We start from the raw sequence: 20,615 nt of genomic DNA, 5'->3' as shown, positions 1-20,615 counted from the left end.
AGATGGACCCCCGTCCACCTGAGGATTTTAAAAGGTTTTGAGTTCTCAGTAGATAAAAGGGTAAATGCAATTTCCATGAAAAAGGTTGAAATTTGATATTGAATGAAAGTACACAAACAAAGGAAAGAATTACAGCTCTATCATTAAGATCTTCAAGTATATGGACTCACCCAGGGGCCCAAGTTTAGTAACATGATATTGTACTATGAAATTAAAAATGTGCGACGAGCTAAATCTGGTCGAACCGCCTTTCATTTTTCTTTTTCTAAATTAACAAGGTCATTCCACACTGTCCCTTAATAAATAAAATACATTAATTGAAACAGTACTATGCAATATACCAGATTGAAGAGCAGTCACACAAATTAACATTAAAACCTATACATTTCTGGACATTTGGCCAGATCTGCCTCACAGGTTCTTGTAATTGGTCCAAACACTCTAAATGCATCCAGAAAATCATCTCACAAAACAATAAATCATCTGTACAATGTAGTATAACTAGCAGCAGCTCTATTTTACACCCAGTTGAGTAGCTCCTTACTCAATAGTGCTGGACCTTAAGATGCCTTTAAGAGTTAAAGCCTATGTAGCCAATTGTCCCGTCTTTAGCCATAAAAAAAAGTCTAAGAATTCCCTTTGTCCAAGTATTTAAGGGGCAGGGGTAAAAAAAGTCATCCACAAAGAGTACTAAACTGATACCTGTCAATGAAAATGTACATTTGAACATTTGAAGTTTGAGTTAATCACAGTTTGCAGAGAATTTGGTCATACTCAGATTACAGTATGTAAAACTAGATGAAGCGTCCATTTTTATAGAGCTGGTAACGTGAGTTGTTTTGCTGAAAAGTTTCAAATAATGTCTAATGAACTAAAATTAAAAAAAGCCACACACAGGGAAGCAATTCTTTGACTGAAATCTTAAAAATGATTGCTGTGACCTAGGAGGAAGGCATACCAATAAAATAGCCAGACAATGTGACTTTAACGTAAGGGAAAGGAAAGGACTAAAAATAAAATAAAAGATATTATAATAAGTATAAAAATAAGTTATTTACAAACTATCACGAAGCCCCTACCTGGATTGAGCGATCTCAGCCTTTTGCCGGGCAATGTCAGCTGACTTCTGAGCTCCCTCCACGGCTCTGTCAACCTTCTCTCTGATCTTACTGGCCCGGAGGGGAATCAGGTTCTTCCTTTTGCCACTCACTAGGATGTTTTGTTTGTACTTCCCCTCCTCTTTTGTGCCATCAGGAAACGTGGTGCAGCCATAGCCGTGGCGTTTGTTGCTTAGCCATTCTCCCTCATATTGCAGCCCATCTGAACGTCGACTCACACCAAATCCAGTTCGCTTATCATTCTTCCACTCTCCACTGTAGGTCTCTGTTGCCGTGGCATCCACCTCGTCGTCGGCAATAGCCAAGTCTGTGTCTGCATCTCCAAGACTAGAAAGGTGAAAGGTATCATTTGTTCAACAATCCCAAATATAATTTTGACAAAAATAGGTCTTGTTGTAAGGTAAGCTATATAAGAGCTCTTCCAATATGTGTGAAAGGTAATCCAAGGCAGTATACTTTAATATTTCTACTTGCTTCAGTGTGGTCCAAAGTCTAAAATGTTGTATTCCAAACAGAAAATGACTTCTGAAAAAAACAACAAATTTACTACTGTTCCCTTCACTTTCTGTACAGCTTGTATGGATGTATCATTGCTGATGCAAACCAGAGTGGCATTCCCTACATCTTTTAGAAATGTCTGTGGCCCGGTGTTTAGGTCACGCCCCATGTACGAAGGCTTTGGTCCTCCTGTTGTGTGGCCAAAGTTTGGATCTGGCCTGTGGTTCCTTTCTTGCGTGTCATTCCCTACTCTCTGCTTTTGTCTCTCTTGGTGTCCTACTTTATCCACTGTCATACCAAATGCAGGAAGAAAGCACCAAAGAAGTATTCAATATTTTTCAGGCACTTGAAGATCCACTCTTCACTGATATATGTCCTAGAAGAACTCTTTAAAAACAAATAGAAGGCTGGACAGTTTTTATTGCTACCACTGCGACCTAACCCAGGATAGGCAATCGCTGGATGGGTTAACATGAGTGACATGATGTTTCTTTTCCCTCATCCTTGCCAACAATTCACCACATTTAATAAGTCTGTGCCAGCTTTATAGCCTTTAAACAGATCTGGAGCTGCTCCTACATGGCATGTAATAATTGTGTCCTTGAAAATGAGACACCTGAATCCAGCAAAGTTATATATTATATGTTTAAGACTTTGACTGTCTATGTTAAAAAAAAAGATCTCCCAACAGCATAAGTACACTATGATTAACTTTGAGCTGGTGTGCCCTCTAAGATTGGTCAACAAATGTTAAAACAGACTACACAGTAAGCAGGGAGACTTAGATGGCAGATGGAGACTATGAATGGTAAACTCAATAAGCAACAGGAAACTTTTAATTAGGGACTGTGGCCAGATAACCATGCCACTGACCTTTTGCCCTGTAGGGAACTTGCATGAAGAAGAAGGGCACTGTCCATGAACTTAATCAATCCTTATCCTCTAACAACACCCTTTCACCTACTTTTATCAGGTCATGATAAGAGTTTAGAAATCAAACTGTTTTCATTGCCATTTACAGTGGTGCAATCTGTTGGATATACTTGAAGCTGGTTCAACTAGATCATGCTTTTAACTTTTCTGACCTATCAGTCAGGTTATTTTGTTGTCACTAGTTGTGGGCATTTTATCGAGATTGTTAGGTACAACAACAATACCGAGTTGCTATAGTTACCAAAACAAAAAAAGGCATTCTTTCTTGTCATGGTATCTTCATGATATCTGTAACTTCAGTTTGAGGAAAACATGTTTTGACAGGGCTAGAAGATGCTTTAGAAGAGGCCTGCAGGAGTGCTATAGCCAAAGCCATTCCTTGCATCATCCACTTCTGTATTACCTGATCGTAGAGTTGATATCAGATGCAGCCGAGGAAACGGTACTCATTCCAGCCTCACTTCTGAAGGAGCTCTGTTTAGACCTCTGGGAGGCGAGAGAGCTCCTGGACTCTGACTTCCTCAGCTTGAGCCCAGACAGAATAGACCTCCGGAACAGCCCACCTTTTCTCTTTCCCTTCAGCAGCTCAGCCTCGCTGTGTGCTGTTAGCACAAAACCTCCACGAGACACAGCAGGGCTGCTGCCACTGCTGCCTGTGCTGCACATGGACACGCTAGTCGTAAGAGTTCCAGGAACAGGATGAGGACCAGGAACCACCACTCCACTCCGGTCCAGCAGTGCTGTTCCATTGCTGTGCTCTGAACCGGAGCGGAGAGAGTTTATGGAGGTACGGAGTGGAGAGCGGATGACGGCCGCCATGCCATATGGGACACTCTGACGAACTCCATAGCCATGCCGCATCCCACCAACCCATTGGCCCTGATATGTTCCTATAGGAAGAGAAGAACAATTACCATTACAATTCCTTTCAAATAACTATGTCTGTAAATTCATTATGTACACACAATTTGACACAAAACCAGCTAAGCAACAATGATGCTCTTGTTACAGGACACTGCGCAGCTAACTAGCTTGGGGGTTTACTAAAGAGGATAAACATTACAAATTGAGAACTAAACAAATGTATACACATACATACATACATAATTTACAAGGTAAATAGGGAACATAACTTCTAATAAAGAACATAACTGTTGAATTAGTCTCGCTAACCATCTATTACACGACTGTAATACTGGATGTTTGCAGTGACTGGTTAATGTCGCATGACCATCTTCTAATGTAATCAATCTAATTTGTTAGAACAGTGAAGGATCATTCCTAGATCCCAGTCTAATCCATATTAGCCGCTTATTTGAATAAAATTCCTCATTTTACTGGTAGCTCCTCCAGAATGACTCATAAATGACCCTGTAGGTCAACTCAAAAAACATTTTACCATAAGTATTTGTGTCACAAAATTTTACAAAACGCAATCCTATTTAATACATTTCGGGTTGTGATTTAGAGATCTAGTTAGTCCTGAAGAGTGTTAGTTTGAATATGTTTGTGTTATTCTACTTTATATTGTGCTTATGTGGTGTATTTTGGGTCCATTATAACGCAATGGCTGATTTCTTTGACCTTGTATTGCTGGGTGAAAAGTGCAGTATGACCTCAGTGTTATAGTTTGTTTTTCTTTTCTGTCTCTCTATAATTCAACATCATGTCTTATTTTTTACAACTTATTTGTTATAAATTGATTCCTGCTAACAAAATTAAAAAAAACTGATACCTTGTCACTGCCCCCCCCCCCCCCCCCCCCTCTCTCTCTCTCTCTCTCTCTCTCTCTCTCTCTCTCTCTCTCTCCAAAAACTTACAGTAAGTTGTTTTTAATGATGAACAATTATGTTGAGAAAATAAAAATACATGGAAAAGTAGAACAGCACACAGGAGTGACTTCCTCTTGTCTGTCCATCTATTCCCACCATGTTTCTGCCCCACACATACTGCAGTATAATAGTCCTTACATCCCCATGTTGCTGGAAAGTAGGGCATCTCAGTGTGTGTGCTGCTCTCTCTCTCCCTCTTTCTCTCACTCTCACTCACTCACACAGACACACACAAATGAAAATGTGTGTTCCAATAGGAATACAAGAGATCCATCCTGCCTGCCCATATCTCTGATGTAACAGCACTCTGATTCATTCTGTAGCAAACGCACTCGCTCTAACCAAACTACATGACCATATAAGGACTGCAACAACGTTCACCAGCTCTTTTGCAAACACAAAAACACTTTCTTTGTGGGCTCAACTGTGAGTGAAGTGGGAAGGAGTGAATAGCAATAATGTTATAAAGCAATCACATTCTTGCCAGGTTCTAAGACTCACTTAAAGTGAGTTCAATGTCAGTAAGGAAATGTATTTTATCTGATCATTTCCTGATCATGCCTATATGCTACCTCTTATACTCCAAACAGACACCATGTCCGAGGCCATGCCACAAACAGCTGGCCAGCACATCTGGCCAGGCCTTTGTAATCATTTTGGATCACAGCACTACAACCATATGACAGACAGATCAAAGAACTTTCACACACACACACACACACACACACACACACACACACACACGTCTCACATACACAGACAAACACAAATGCACTAAGTTGACAAGATTACTATTTTAAATGTAATCTAAAACAGAGACAAGATATAAGTATAAGAATCCATAGGAAGAGACAGAGGGAGCTTCACCTGTGTTTGATCAGTGATTCTGCTGTCATTAAAGGAAAAGGTAAACAGACAGAAACATTGTCTTCTTGCATGGATAACATTGTTGGTAATAACATTACTAAAAAGTTGATTTTTGATGAAAAGAAAAAACAAACTCTTGCTATTAGATGTACAACCCAGTTAAATGAGATAGATAGATAGATAGATAGATAGATAGATAGATAGATAGATAGATAGATAGATAGATAGATAGATAGATAGATAGATAGATAGATAGATAGATAGATAGATAGATAGATAGATAGATAGATAGATAGATAGATTGATTGATTGATTGATATCAAATTATATAGCATTTCTTCCAAGCATGTACAACCCTTAATCACATTTGCCCAAGTAAACAAAAACTAGTGGGCCACCATTCTGCTCTTTTGATGCTGTATCAGCTTGTCGCTCTCCATGGTGCTGAAAACTAAATCTGTGTTATTTATTAAGCTTTGTGTTTCCTCCCTCATGTTGCCAGTTCGTAGTGTTTCCTTGTGTACCTAGTCCTAGCGGTTTTCTGTCTCTCACCTCGTGTATTACTTCTGCCTGTCCCTCATTGCCGACCTTAGCCTTGTCCGCTGGATTTGTTAGCTCCTCTGACTACCCGTGTACCGAACCCGTTTGCAATAAAGGACTGCTCAGCAAACTTCTTATAACCCTCGTGTAAAGGAGAGATTCACACCCTCAACAATAAACTTGTAAACTAATGCACATCTAGTCATGGGTTTAAAACGGTTGTCTCTTAAGGTCTTTATCTCTTTTTAAGTTTATAATAAAAATAATTTCAAAACTCTAAAGGTCACCTTACAAAGAAAGGATAATACCTTACCATATATATTGTATTCTGGAACTTCTTCCAGTTAAGACAAGGTCTATATTTCATATGATCTACCGGGTAAGATCTTTTACCTGCTTGTTGTAAAAGCGTATTGAGATAACACTTGTTATGAATTGGCGCTATACAAATAAAGACTGATTGATTGATTGACTCTGTTACATTGTTGCCCTGATACACCTACAATTTTGATAGGACAGAGCAGCAGCCAATGAAGGACTTTAAATGGTTGGGGTTTTTTCCACCATGTATCTGATTTGCGTATCAAAATTCCTTTGGTAGTTAATGCAAGTAAATAATCAGTCCTGACATATTCTTTCTGAAGTCTTATCTCATACTTCATTAATAAAGATTAGAAATGTACAGTTCGAAAAAGAATTTATATAACCTTAACAACAGTCTGCAATTTCTTTAAATATCTCCAAGTACTAGCCAATACTGCTTCAACATGTTTAACTTAAGGGGGCAAAACTGGAAAAAAATAATATTAAACCCAATGTTTAACAATAAAACATGAAAGAAAGTAATGTTTAACAGTTATTCTGCAAAGATAAAGAAAAAACAATTTACTGTATAAATGTATACATTTCAGCACCATGCCCATGTGTTTTTAGGAAAAACTCCCTCAGTATGTCCAGTTAGTATTGGTAGTTAGTCAGAACTGATTAATCCTGACAACTAACATCAAACCATTCCCATTACATAAGCTAAAGCTACAGTGGGTTTTCTGTGGCAGTAGAGAAGGTCTGCATTAGAAATACAGTAGACCAGAAAAATTAAACACCATAATAACTTGCAAGCCACTTACGGAATATTCTCTCAAATCTTCATATATGCCCATCAGTCATAAATTAAAAAAGTGATGTGCAAAGCTGAGGAGGAAGCATATATTTCTCTATTTTTGTGATTTTTCTGAACTGTTATTTTGTTTTCTCATGCAATAAAAACCAGTGTGTATGTGTGAAGACAGGCCATTCGATTTGTGTATCACTTGCTAAGATGTAATACCTTACGTTGTTTGAGAAATTATCACAGACAGAAAAAAGTTAAGATTCAAATTTTGCCAGGATCAGGTAGCAAAAAGGCAGCTAAAGACTGCTGACATGCAGGATAAAAAACTTGACAGACACAAAACAGTTATGCTGAAAAAGCATGTACACGGTCAAGCTAAAGTCTACTCAAATCACTGAACACAGCAAAGCAAGGGGAAGTCAATTCGAAGCTAAACCTCTGCCTGTGTAAATCACTGTGTGGGTTTGTTATCCGTTTAAGAGATTTTGCTTAGGCCCTTTTCCTGTCTGAGCCTTTCAGATTTCCATTTAAGGATTATTTATCTGGTAAGAAATTTCACTAAAAAAGACACATGATATCATGATGTTATGCATTAACGTCTGAAAATATCTGCACTTGTCATTTTATCAGATTTTTCTGTGTTGATGACCTCATACATTTGTTTCATTTGCGCACACAAAAAATGTCATTCAAAAATATAAACGTGTTGATTTAACTTTGCTTTTGAGTTTATAACTGATGGAAAACAACCAAAGATAAAGGTCCATAGTAGGTGGCTTAAAAAATCAAGAACATTTTTTAAATGCTCTGTTAGCCATTTTAACACAGACAGACAAAGATAAAGGACTTTATATCTTTATGTTATTTAGTACTCTGTCAAAAACCATTTTGTGTAACCTGAAGACTTAAGAAACGTGGTCATAACCATTTGCAAAGTAATTGAACAGGCTTGTTTATAAACACAATCAATATATGGCAACCTTAAAGGGGCTATATGAAATTTTGCCACATAATTAAATTGTATTTTATTGCCCATTAGTAAGAGAACAGTAACTGATGTTAAAATGAGACATCTCCTGTCTTTCTGTGTTGCCTGTATCTTTTTATGTAACTTTTTATTTTTTATGAACTTGGGTTGGATTTTTCATGAAAGCTGCAGGAGGTGACGTTCTGTGCGTGTTCTCAACGTCCTCCTCACACGGCTCTACTTACAGAGAGTAACAGTTGTGCCTGACTGGATGGAGAATGAAACTAAGATGGAGTATGTAATTAAAAATGTACACCCAGCCTCTAGCACAACACAGACTCCTTCACAGACTCTATGTAAGCACAAGAAAACAAAAAAGGTTTTTCTCTGTACAGGTCTCTCAAGCCAAACTGGACTCTGACCAGTGTCAGGTGAAGAGTGAACACAGGAGAACTTTTCATTCATAGGAGCTTCGATTGGTTTTAGGTACAAAAACCGACCCAGAGATAGCTTCAATTCTAGAACAGGTAAGATAATTCCTCTTGACCACGTGAATCCGCAGTCGATGAAGATACTTGTCCTTGTCATATAAGCACGCCAGTGAAAGCGAGCAACATGTTGCTGGTGCAGTTAGCCAAGCGACCTGCGGTGTCACTACTAACGCTCTGTTTTTTAAAGTTACCTATAGGCCCTTTAAGTCACAAAGGAAAAAATATTATAACTACACACAATCACAAAAAAAATTATAGAATTTTCCTCATCACATACATATAGGCAAACATGTCAAGTAGTTGTTGAATGAATGATCATGGATGTTTAACCCCTCTTAGTAATGTGGATGATGACTTTTTCAGCATATTGGTGTGCATATTCCATGCAAGGGTGCTCTTTGGATTACGTTTATAACCATCTGATGAAGACAAAAGTGATGTCGAAAAGTTATGATGATTAAAATATTGTTCCAGTAGAGACAGTAGAATGCTTCTGTAAAAGATAAGGAAGGAGAATGATCTAAGCGGACATCTTAAAAGGCAGCACATTCTGCCTACCTCTTTTCGTTACACCATGGTGTAGATCCTCCTTCACATTGAGACTGCACAAGATTAGCAACTATGCACGCAATTACAGTCACACACACTCATACAAAGTCGGATCACCATCCTATCCATGCCAGGCAAGTGCTTAACAGGATCATCTTGAACAGAATAAAGGTATTAGTGAGCATTTAGCTACAGGAGTAGCATGCTAGATTAAACAAAGAGGGATCCTGTACAAATCACAACTCACTCTGTATAGATGTCAAATGATCGAATGCAGCTTTCCATTATAGTATGTCAGCATCTCTTGGAAATATTGAGCAACATTGTGTTTTATTGGTCCAGTTTGTCAAAAAAGTGAAAGTTAATGACCTGCAAAGTACTACATAAAGATCTACCCACTTATATTTAGAGTTTAGGACTGAGGTCAAGGAGGTTAACTGTCCCTACTGTTCGCTATAACAAATCACAACTTTGAATTGACACAGGAAATAGGACATTGTAAGACTAAGACAAAGGTTAGAAAAAGTTGCAATGCTTGCTTAGGGGCCTCCTCGCACACAAATAGTTTATAATTAATTCATCTTTTCAGCTGACTCCTACTACATGACATAAAATAGGTGATCTAGATTTGTTGCCCACCTGTCATATGTTGTATTAAGGTGTAATTAAACCTTGAGTAAAAATGCCAGTTTAGTGGAATAACTGTTCAGCTCTGATAGTAGCTTGAAGCAAGTTAGGAAGATGTGCTCATGTTGGACAATTTTATTTAAACTTGAGCATATTTGCAAAATCCTGATTGGCTGTTAAATTGGCTCTGTAATTGATTTGAGTGGAATGACATCACACTTGTCATGAAGTCTTTATTTGGGGTGATACAAGGGATATTTGAGTGAGTTTCTGTCTTTGACCCTTTGTGTGGAGAGAGCTAGACAAACAACGATTGCACAGTGTAGTTGTTATATCTGCCTCTCATTTTGTGACTCATTTCATTTCTACTAAAATAATTACTGAAGATGTCTTCATTTATTCTACTTCACCCTCTCTCTCTCTCTCTCTCTCTCTCTCTCTCTCTCTCTCTCTCACTCTCGCGCTCTCTGTCTGTCTCTCTCTCTCTCTCTCTCTCTCTCTCTCTGTGTGTGTGTGTGTGTGGTTTGTAATAAGTCAGCTTAGCTCTTCATCTTAGTAAACACCATTAGCAGAAAGAACAAGGGCCAATCAGGGCTCTGTAGACACAACTGAGCAGCCAATAGAAGCCCAGAACACAGAGTCCCTTGTGACAACTGACCTGCTGCATGTCTATGAGTGTTGCTATGGAAACCCTACTGTACAGACTGGCTGCGGAAAGGAGCAGGGAAGAGGTAGGAGGAGAGAAAAGAGAGATGCTGGTAAATGTAGGAGAGAAAAGAAAAGCCAAACAACAGCAATTACACAGTATTTCCCAGAAATGTGGCACCATGGTAAAGTTGGAGAGAGACTACCCATTCAGATCAGACTGTTGGAAATGTTGCTAGACTTCAAGTGAACACAATATTCTTTAAATACTGTATGTAAGCAGCAGATTAACTTGAAGGGTAATTGGCTCCTGCTTTTTATTGCTTGGGAAAAGCAACCCCAATGGATGAAAAGGTCAGTTGTGGGCTTAAAGTTCTATAGATGCCTACCTTTGAACTCTTGGATGAATACTTTAAAAACAGATATTTTTTTTACTCAGGTACGACTTAAGTACAGCTATAAAATGGACAACATTAACAATTTGCAGCAAAATTAGCATGAGATTGTAAAAGTTGCTATCAATCAATGTTTTCTAAATTGAAACTAAATTACCTATGTGTATGATTCATTTTTAACCTTTCCCTGCTCTATTAATTTTAATAGCACATTAGTTTGAGTCTAATTACATACACAATGTCTTTTTCAAGAGAAAACAGTGTTGTCAAGTGACTTGGTTAAGAGCATTATTACCAGCACTGATGCAACACCTTAAAACCATTGCATGAACAATAAAAATACTACCTGAGCACAAAAAGCAAAGGATTACATTAAATTGTCAGAAATGTAATGTAAGAGCAATAAGCAAACTGCAAAGACTGTCATATGTCAGACAACAAAGTTTATACTATTAAATTATCCTCTGGTGTTCAACCACATTAAAATGATCAAACACCACCTCGAAATGTGAGCCACAGAAACTTAAAATCCATCTAATTTTAAACACATTTGGAGGCAGGCCCTCTTTCTCTTAACACATACGCTCAGACAGACACAAACACACCTCTTGAACCAATGTTGAAGACCTGTTTACTTTCCCTGCATTTAAAGGCAGCTGGTTAATACAAGAATAAATTGAAACTCTCCCACAGATCCTGGAAATGTTTAAAAGAAGCGGCCACTAATCCATTCTTGCTCTAGTCAGGACACCATTTATCTCTCCCAAGTGGGAGGAAGGAGTCATCAACCAATGCCAATGAAAAACTTGTGAAGTCTTACCAGAGGGACTTCAAAGCTTCATCTTATTAAGCATGATGGCAGTGGTCTCATGCAGTGCCATGTGAAAATCATTAGATTAGAATCAATGTTGATAAGAAGCTAGCTCATGATTGCATGATATACTTTCCCTTTTTGACTCATTTTTATGCCTTTAAGTTTAGAGGTATAGGACATTGGATAGAGTTGGAAATCAGGAGAATGATAGGTCAGATTCGACCTCAGCAAAAATATAGATTTATCACAATAAATATGTCAAGCCATTATTTCTTAATCAGCATGCATACATTTTACCTATCAGATTTATCAGATTTAGACCATGGCCATGCTTTACCAACATTTTGTGGCCATGAGATGAAGCTCAAGCAATTTACCTGTAATACTCACATACATTGGTGACGTGGGAATTTGGATACAAACACAGGTATTGTGACAAAGATGTACAGCAGATGGACATTCAATCTGTGAGTTAAAATGAATGGCTGTTGGACGCTCCTTAGTTATTTCTCTTCTTCTTCTCACACTGGTGAGGCCGCTCACACTCACTGCTGCAAATCATCTACAGTAAGAATCTAACGATCACTTTGTTAATTCTGTTGATTTATGATCACGGTAATCTACCTTGATGACACTCTCTGATGTGTTTTGGTTCAACATACACTTAAATCACATTACAGATTTATAGAAAGAACAAATGCATGCTGCTAAGAACACTGTGTACTTCTGGAGCAAGATAAACACTCACAACTAGGCCAATCTCTGCCGCTTTTATAGTATGTGGGTTCAAACACTTTGCAGAGCTACAGTGTCTTTTCAGCAGGAAGGTTTTCTTTTGACTTCTTTTGCAGTCTGCTTTTGTCTTTCTCATCTTTTGTGTAAAGGCATCACTAGCTATTCAAAAGCATATCTAATCGCAATAATCATCCTTATAGCCATCCAGCAATCTTTCCATTATCTGTTCATTACTTCAAGGATTTATCGTTCTCATCTGTTCTCCAGTCTATCTCTCCTTCCTATCCCATCTGTCTGGTTATTTATCAAGCCAACTTCTTCTGACATGTCCTGATTTAACCCCTTAAACCAGTCTCAATCTAAGGGTTTCATCAGGCAATTTGGGACAATGTGTGCGTGCATTCAACTGTGTGAGTGGTTCAGAATGGCACTGTAAACAGCCTTATAGTTGTAGTTATGTAATTCAGCTTTAACTGTTTGTTTACCAATTGTGTTTTCATGTATATTTTTGTGATCATATATAAATTCAGTCCCAGCCTACAAGAGACTGAAACAGCAGCACAGAGTCCTTGGAGGTGTTGACTTCCATTTCAGGCAAATCTCATACTGATATCAAATGTTTTATATTTTTTTGTGGAAATGATTAACATTTTTTAATGTTAATTTCACATTATCTTTTAAATTGTTGCAGTGGACAAATATTACAACTTAAACTGAGGTCAAGCCAAAGCAAAAACAACATGAATGCACTCATGGATGTGTCACATGCATTAAAATATCCAACACTTAATATGCCAAACTGTTGAATAAATACATATTAACAAAATATTGCATTCAGATTATTTCTGTTAACTTCACAATTAAATGTATTCTTATGGGCTTCTTTAGGCAGTATGTTTAGTTCTTCTACGGCATGGTTTGGGATAGTTGTGTCAGTCTTGCTGTTAGTCAGTTGATCAGTCCTTTTCGTTGAAACAGTATCTCTGACAAAACCTGGATGGATTTCCACAACTATTATTTTATTGGCATACAATGACACATTGACCAAAGGGGGTAAACATACCAAAATGTATACTGAAAATGTATACTGAACCAAAAATAAGCTTGCATGCATTCTCACAATAAAAACGCCTCACAGTAGCACTAATTTGTGTAATTTCTCTTGTCTAACAAGGAGTAACTTTAACAATTACAATCTTATGACGCAATGAGAGAATATTTGACGTCACATTTATTGAAAATATTTGTTGATCATTAAAGAATAACAACACTCGGGCCCTGATTGATTGATAAGCTGGCACCCTATGCACAGATGCTAAATTCCTCATGGTATTGGTCACAGGCTTCACTCCCTATCCTGATGCTGTTTGGTGCACATCATTCCTCACTCTTTCACCCCAGATTTCCTGTGTCTAGAGCTAACCTATCATATAAAGCACTACATTTTGTGAAACGATTGCATCATTGTAATCTGTTTTCTTTAGCACTGTGCTGTCTGGGGACTTGTAACTCTGAAGCATTTGTCCTCCACTGTCCCTCCCTAACCCTTACTCGTCCGATATGCCTAAAAAAATAGGCCTTTCAGTACCATGTCCTTATATGGCTAAAGTGAGGAGTGACTTTTGTAAGGAAAGAAGATGGTGAGAAAAAAGAAAGAAAAAAAATTGAGGATTCCATAGTCTGTCCTTATACAACCTCCTCTATGCGTGTGTGTGTGTGTGTGTGTGTGTGTGTGGGTGTGGGTGTGTGGGTGTGTGTGTGTGTGTGGGTGTTTGTGTGTGTGTGTGTGTGTGTGTGTGCGTGTCCTTTAATCTATTACCTCCAAAAGAACCATTTGCCAGTAATTCTAGTATTTACCAACTGAAAGCCCATCCCTTTTACAACCTGTGGCATACAGTAGGCAGTGTAAGCAAGTGCTCAGGCCACCGGCTGTCATAGGGTACAAATAAAAGTTAAAGATAATGAGAAGAAGAAAAAAATGGGTCACTCAACATTATTATATATCATTGTCAATCTACAGTATTGTTTAGTAATGTTGCAAAAGAAGCCAAGAAAACATAACTGCATCACTTATTTAAAAAGGCCTATTTTCTTGCTCTCTGGATGACCCTGACCAGAGGCATCACAACGCAATTCATAACCTCCTTATTATGGCAAAAAAATAAAACAAAGCCCTCAAGGGTCCAGGTTGGCAAAAGAAGAAGAGGAGGCAAAACATGAATAAAACTGTTAATGTTCTGAAGGAATCAATGTTTTATCTGTTGCAGTTCTTCAAACTTAATGGGTGGATGATGTTCGCGTCTAGTTACCTAATTCCTAATCAATAGCTAGATGGAATGTCAGTTATTTCCAGTGTATTTTCATTCATAAAGATTATTCACGTGTTTAAATAAAAAAAATATTTTTTTTATTTTTATGAGGTATGCTATTTAGTCTTTGTGTATTTAGGAAGCTAAAATCCCTGCAGATTAAAAACAAAGCGTTTGTTTTCCATCATCTGTTGTCATTAATAGTTGTAAGCGCTTGCTTTTTGAGTATTTACATCAAAGAGCATGCGTGCATTCTGTGCAAGTAGTCCTCACTGAATACATACTGTATGTGTGCATACTGTTGGCTGTCTTGTAAGAAAAACGTTTTGGCTAAGTTGAAAAACGATGACGAAGTTTCTGTACTACTCTACATTTTTTTTAATTAAGCTTTTAAAAGTTTGTATTTTATTATCACTACTTATTTCCTATTATAGAATACCGTGTTGGCTATGATTTGAATGAACCCAGTACAGTGTAAATGTAGCAATGTAAAAAGGAGGTTGATTGAATGTTTCTAAACCAATTAGTTTTTTAAGCTTGTTTTACAGATTCTTTAGAGTCTGTCAGCACTACAAGAATCAAGTGTACTGTAACTTGGAGGAGCTTGTTTTTCTGTTTTTTCCCCCCAAAGGAATAGTCACAACAGTGTTTTCTGAAGGGAAACGAACAGTAGATAAAACACCACTGTACTTGCACAAACAACACAAACTTCTAGAAGATCAGCACTTTGTTTCTGAGGCTCTTTAACTGTTTACAGGTCTCTTTTACTTAGCACATATGTTCTCTCTCCTTCACAGGTTATGTACATTGTTGTTATATAAGCATGAGTCTAATGTTAATAGCACAGGTTTAATCTGTAATTATGTTTACTCTTAGTCACATAGGGGGCTTCTAAATCTTGTTTCGGGCTTATTGTATAGGGAGGGGGACAGTGGTTGTATATTGTAACTAATGTCTTGTGTCCTGCTTGTCTTGTATACTGCTACTGGATGCCTTGAATTTCCCTCAAGATCAATAAAGTATCTATCTATCTATCTATTGCATTTCTTTCCAGCTATAGTCTAAATATTTAAATCATTAGTGTCCAGACTGATGTACATACATACATACATACATACATACATACATAAACACAGTAAATCTACGAAGCTAAAGACATCCCTGTCATTAGTTTTCCTGTTTAGCTCAACGTTGTATACACAAATACTAATCTTCTCTCTACAGATGCACTTTTTAAATATTTAAACCCATTCCTTGCCCCTGGGACGTGTGCGGCCATTTCTGCTCCCTGCACTGGGTTGTTTGATATTTAATGTTCTGTTACATTATTTATTTTGGATTAATTTTTTTACTTATGTTATGATACAAATAAGTGTTTGTACCATTGTATTGCTGTTTGTTCAGAGGTATTTTTAATGTAGAATCAAGGAAATCCTAAAGTTGAATGCCAGTGTTCTTTAAGTGTATGAATATTATGATTGGTGGGGGAATTGGCTGCAATACAAGGGACATCAGTTGAAATCTTGCCAATTGGGCACCAATCAATTTGGTTTTCTGAGCATCTCCAGTCTTACCTCCATCTGAGTATGTTTCAGTCCCATATCCATCCTGCAACCCGTTGTTCCACGTCCCTTCATACTTCCCACTTGTACCCATGCTCTCACGTAGGCCGTAGCGTCCCTTAAAGCCATGCGTCCACTCTCCCTTGTATACCCAGCGGCCTTTATTCTCAACACCCACACCATGTCTCTTGCCCTGAGCCCAGGTGCCCTGGTAGGTGTTGCCGCTTGGCCAGGTGTAAACACCCAGCAGCTCAAAGCCATGGGCCCAAGATCCACAGTACTCTCCCTGGCCCTTGGGCCCTGTACAGATTCCGTGGCCGTGCGCCTTACCCTCCTCCCACCCTCCACAGTATGACCCCCCATCGTCAAAGTTGAACCTGCCGCCAGTGGACATGCATGAAACAGGTCTTGGCAATTCTCCTGAAGCCTCGTAAAAAAGAAAAAGAAAAAAAAAAGAAAAGAAAGGGAGGAAAAAGAAGGACAGGTTGGTGCTAGAACCAATCCATGGACCAGGTCAAGGATAAGGAGGAGGCAGGAGTGAGAGGGAGAGGGAGAACTCAAACTCAACTCAAGGTCCCCCCCACCCCACCCACTTGTTTCAAGGTGATTTAGAGAAGAAAGAGAAAAATGTGCACAACAAAACGTTGCCCCTTGCAGGGGTTTCAGGGGTGTCCTGGGCTTGTTTATGTTGATGCTGTTTACATCATCCTCTTAGTGGCCACTTGGTAGCACTGACTAGCCCTTTCCACCTTTTGTGTGGCTGATGCAGGTAAGAGAGGAGGAGACTGGGCACAGAGTTGCCATTATCCTCTCTCAGCAGGAGTTCTTACCCTTGGCAAGATCCGTCAGCCTGCCAGTGGCCTGCCTACACAGTCTGTGACACACATGCACAACTCCTCCACCTACTTCTTTCCTGCTTTCCACTCAGGCGCCCGCGCTTAGTGGCCTCCTACCTGATGATGCCTACACCTCTCTGGGGTGTACTGCCAAGATTTCTCCTCTTTAGACCTTTAAGCATCCAAACCTCCAGCACAGAAGTCACTGCCTGGCTCCTTAATCAGCACCAAGCCAAAACTGGTTGTGACAGCTAGTGTAATTAATGAAAAAAATAAAAATCTGCCCCCTTCTTAACAAATATTTCATTTTCATTCAAGTCACTCCGGATGATAAAATGAATTGAGGCCATTTAAAGTCTGACTCGTAATCTGTAGCTCACTTCAGGCTTCACCATTCTCCTTTTTATTCATGGTCTGCACATTACACATTGTGCCTGGTTGCACCATGAAGAAAGGCACTCATGAACAGAGTGAGGAAGAGACAGAATAATAGAGAAAAACATAAGGTTATCTGCTTGGCTGCCTTTGTTTTTAGTCTACTCTGTCTTGCTGGAGAGCAGCAATGCAGTGTCCTGCCTCAAGCATGGACTCAAGCAGGTTAACACATTTTGTTTTACAGCAAGTGTACAGAGACAATCAAAATAAACATCTGAATTATAAATTTCCTGTTCTCCCTCTCCCTCTCTCTCAGTCTGTTTGTAGGTCTTTAATCCACTGCGTCCATAAGTGGTTTATCCTCTGCGTGGGTTGTCTTCAGATTGCCTGCTTGATAGTAAAACATCCATCTTTATGATCCAGTTACGGTATGTTTTGTCCTCTTCAACATCTTCTGCTCGTCTCCATATTACCCTATGGAGAGTCGGCTAACACAGCCAGTCTTCCGGTGTGTCTTAGTCGAATCTCATCAGCTCTTGTGGCTGGATCACTGTATTTCTCTCGTGTGTGTGTGTTGTCTCTCCCAGAAAATCTGCTCATTAAAGAGGACTGTTCCAATGCAGCCAACCACCCCCTCCCCTTCCCTCCTGCTCAATGGCTCACTCCAGCTCTTAAAGAGACATGCACTCCAGCTCTTAAAGAGACATGTACTCCCTTGAGAGTATGGAGCGTCTCTTTCTTAAACCTGTAGCTTTCAGTCATTATTACTCATCCTCAGACTTCCTTCCTGTTTTAGTTGGTTGGTTTGATCTTAGAGTCCAAAGATAAGTTGCTGAAATTTAGATGAGAAAATTGTAGAGAATATAAAGAACAAATTAAATCTGAGCCAACATCTAGCTTGCCAGTTAACTTTTTGCTGTTTTCAGCTACATTGATCACTGTATGTGGTTTAAATGTATTGAGTTGACAAATTGCCTTTCCTTACCACTGACACCATGGTAAAGTAACAGAGTAATAGCTATTTAGGTAGTTATTTATTGTGAGGCTGTGGGAACTGCATCTCAATTCAGCCCCTTTTCCTATATTTTGTTTGTTCTATAGGCAATGTAAGAAGGACAGGTTCAAAGTTTCCCTAGAAGGGGATTTAAATGTAGCTTGTGTTTTATCATGCAAACATAATGTACCCAGGTTAAAAAAATGCATTTGATTGCACATAAAGTGTACTTTAAATTCTCAAAATCTTGTAGTAACACGAAGTGAACAGTCGCTCTGAGTTCGGACAGTTTGTGAAGCAATGCTTGTATGAATGTTAATGTTTGTTACAGGTTCATAGTTTATGTTGTGGTTAACATAGCAATTGTGTGTAAGATCTATGCCTCTGACCTTTTTTAAACACATCAGCTTGCCACAATATGTTTAAGTACATTTGTACACCTAATATACTTCATGAAGTTAATTTCAAATTAATTATTCAATACTTATTAAGGACAATTTGAATAACCGGTAGAATATATGCTTGATTATACAACAAAAATTTATCATAGTAAATTTATCCAAAACATAATTATTCGACTCTTACTTAGAATACCATTTAGTTAGACTATATTTAAGTATCTTAGCCCAAAACTGATAAATTTTTGCCCCAAAATGTAACAAATTGTTTTTGTAACATCAGTTATTATATTATGGGCTGGCAAGATATTTTTCTCCCAATAATAATAATAATAATAATAATAATTTTATTTATAGAGCGCTTTTAGACAAAGTGCTTTACACAGCTTAAAAGCTCAACACACAGACATAACACATCATTAAAAACATCAGGCATAAACAGCAGTGAAAAGGTGGGTCTTCAACTTTGCTTTGAACACATCAATGGAACAAGAAAGTCTGATGTCCGCAGGGAGACTGTTCCAGAGAGTGGGAGCGCGGAATGAAAAGGACCGCTCACCAATAGTCTTTTTGCGAACCTTAGGGACAGCTAAGAGGCCAGTCCCCTGTGAGCGAAGTGACCGAGCAGGCACATACAAATCTAAGAGACCAGTCAGGTATGCTGGTGCAGAGCCATTTACAATTTTAAAAGTCAGCAGTAACACTTTAAAATCCGCTCTGGCGTGAACAGGCAACCAGTGGAGAGAGGAGAGCACCGGAGTTATGTGCTCATACCTGTTGGATCCGGTAAGAAGGCGTGCTGCAGCGTTCTGCACCATCTGCAGACCTCGCAGAGTCTTCTTGGGCAGACCCGACAGAAGAACATTACAGTAATCCAACCGTGATGACACAAATGCATGGATAAGAGTCTCAGCATCATTAAAGGACAGGATTGATCTAATCTTAGCGATGTTTCTTAGGTGAAAAAAAAAAAAGTAATAACTTGTGACATTTTGGGCTCGGCATTGTGCTACATTATTGACTAGTTATTACATTTTGGGTTCTAAAGAGTAAGGTCCTTTACCTGCTTTTTGTAAAGTGCCTCGTTATGAATTGACGCTATACAAATAAAGATTGATTGATTCGTTCATTCATTTGTACCCATATAATAGGCAAAAGAACCCAAAGTTATCCTAATATTATCAACATTATAAATTCATTAGAAGAAATCCATTAATACCCCTTTTTGTTGTCCTTGCCTCTCTCTGTCAATGTCTTGAAGAGCTAAGCCAGTTTCAGCAGAGATTACTGTAATAAAATCACTGCAAGGCTGAGGATTATGTCTTAGGCCTCTAAACACACTACTTGAAGGGGCAGGTGAATGAGAAGACAAGAAGGAGAAGGCACAGATAGTGTGATTTCCTGACCACAACAAAGGGATTAGGATTAAGAGCAGTTGTAGCACGAGGTTCTGTTCACTGAATACTATGACATAATTTTTTTAAGTCAGTTAGAGATGAGAAGGTACAGGAATGATAAATGGAGCTGAGATTTTATAGCGCTTTTCTAGTTTTCTGATGACTCAAATCGCTTTTTACAACACATATACCCTTTCACACAAATTCACAACTGATGGCAAAGGCTGCTTTGCAAAATGTCCATCTGTATTAATCAATCCATTCATACACATTCACATGTGCTAATGCAACAGTGGCAGCAATTTGTTGTCCTAAATCTAAGGTAAAGTATTGTAATTATTACGTTATAAGAACTATATAGTGTTAAGAAATGTTGATAAAGTTGTAAAACTGTCCCTGAGGTAAGGATACAATGATAAAATTAGCATATGCCCAGGTAAATTGGGAACATGTTGCAGACCAAATTACAAGCAAGTATTTATGTAGTATAATTTATATACAGTACATACTCAGTCAGATGAACATCAGGTTGACTGCCACAATGATCCTTTGATTTATCTTAAAAGTTTGGCGAGACATCACACATTCTTTGAGAAAGATACACTTTTATTTTCATGGATTA

The 20,615-nt window shown here is 38.4% G+C and overlaps 1 protein-coding gene across 3 annotated transcripts in view; it reads right to left on the bottom strand.

The window, feature by feature from the left end:
- The window catches only part of jph3b (junctophilin 3b), a 33,799-nt gene extending 15,985 nt beyond the window's left edge, over positions 1 to 17,814 (bottom strand). For 2 of the 3 annotated variants that reach the window (XM_079345242.1, XM_079345243.1), the window contains exons 1-3: positions 16,006 to 17,814; positions 2,953 to 3,439; positions 1,080 to 1,445 (exon numbers count right to left, since the gene is read on the bottom strand). In XM_079345242.1, coding sequence (XP_079201368.1) covers positions 1,080 to 1,445; positions 2,953 to 3,439; positions 16,006 to 16,387 — 1,235 coding nt within the window. In that variant the 5' untranslated portion in view covers positions 16,388 to 17,814. The remainder of the gene's footprint in view (positions 1 to 1,079; positions 1,446 to 2,952; positions 3,440 to 16,005) is intronic. The other variant, XM_079345244.1, reaches the window with a different exon arrangement.
- Positions 17,815 to 20,615: the final 2,801 nt, after the last annotated feature.

Source organism: Symphodus melops, assembly GCF_947650265.1.
Source record: "Symphodus melops genome assembly, chromosome: 6".
NCBI classification, from domain to species: Eukaryota; Metazoa; Chordata; class Actinopteri; order Labriformes; family Labridae; genus Symphodus; species Symphodus melops.
The sequence above is the reverse complement of the archived record's forward strand: the minus strand, read 5'-3'. Positions and strand labels throughout refer to the sequence as shown.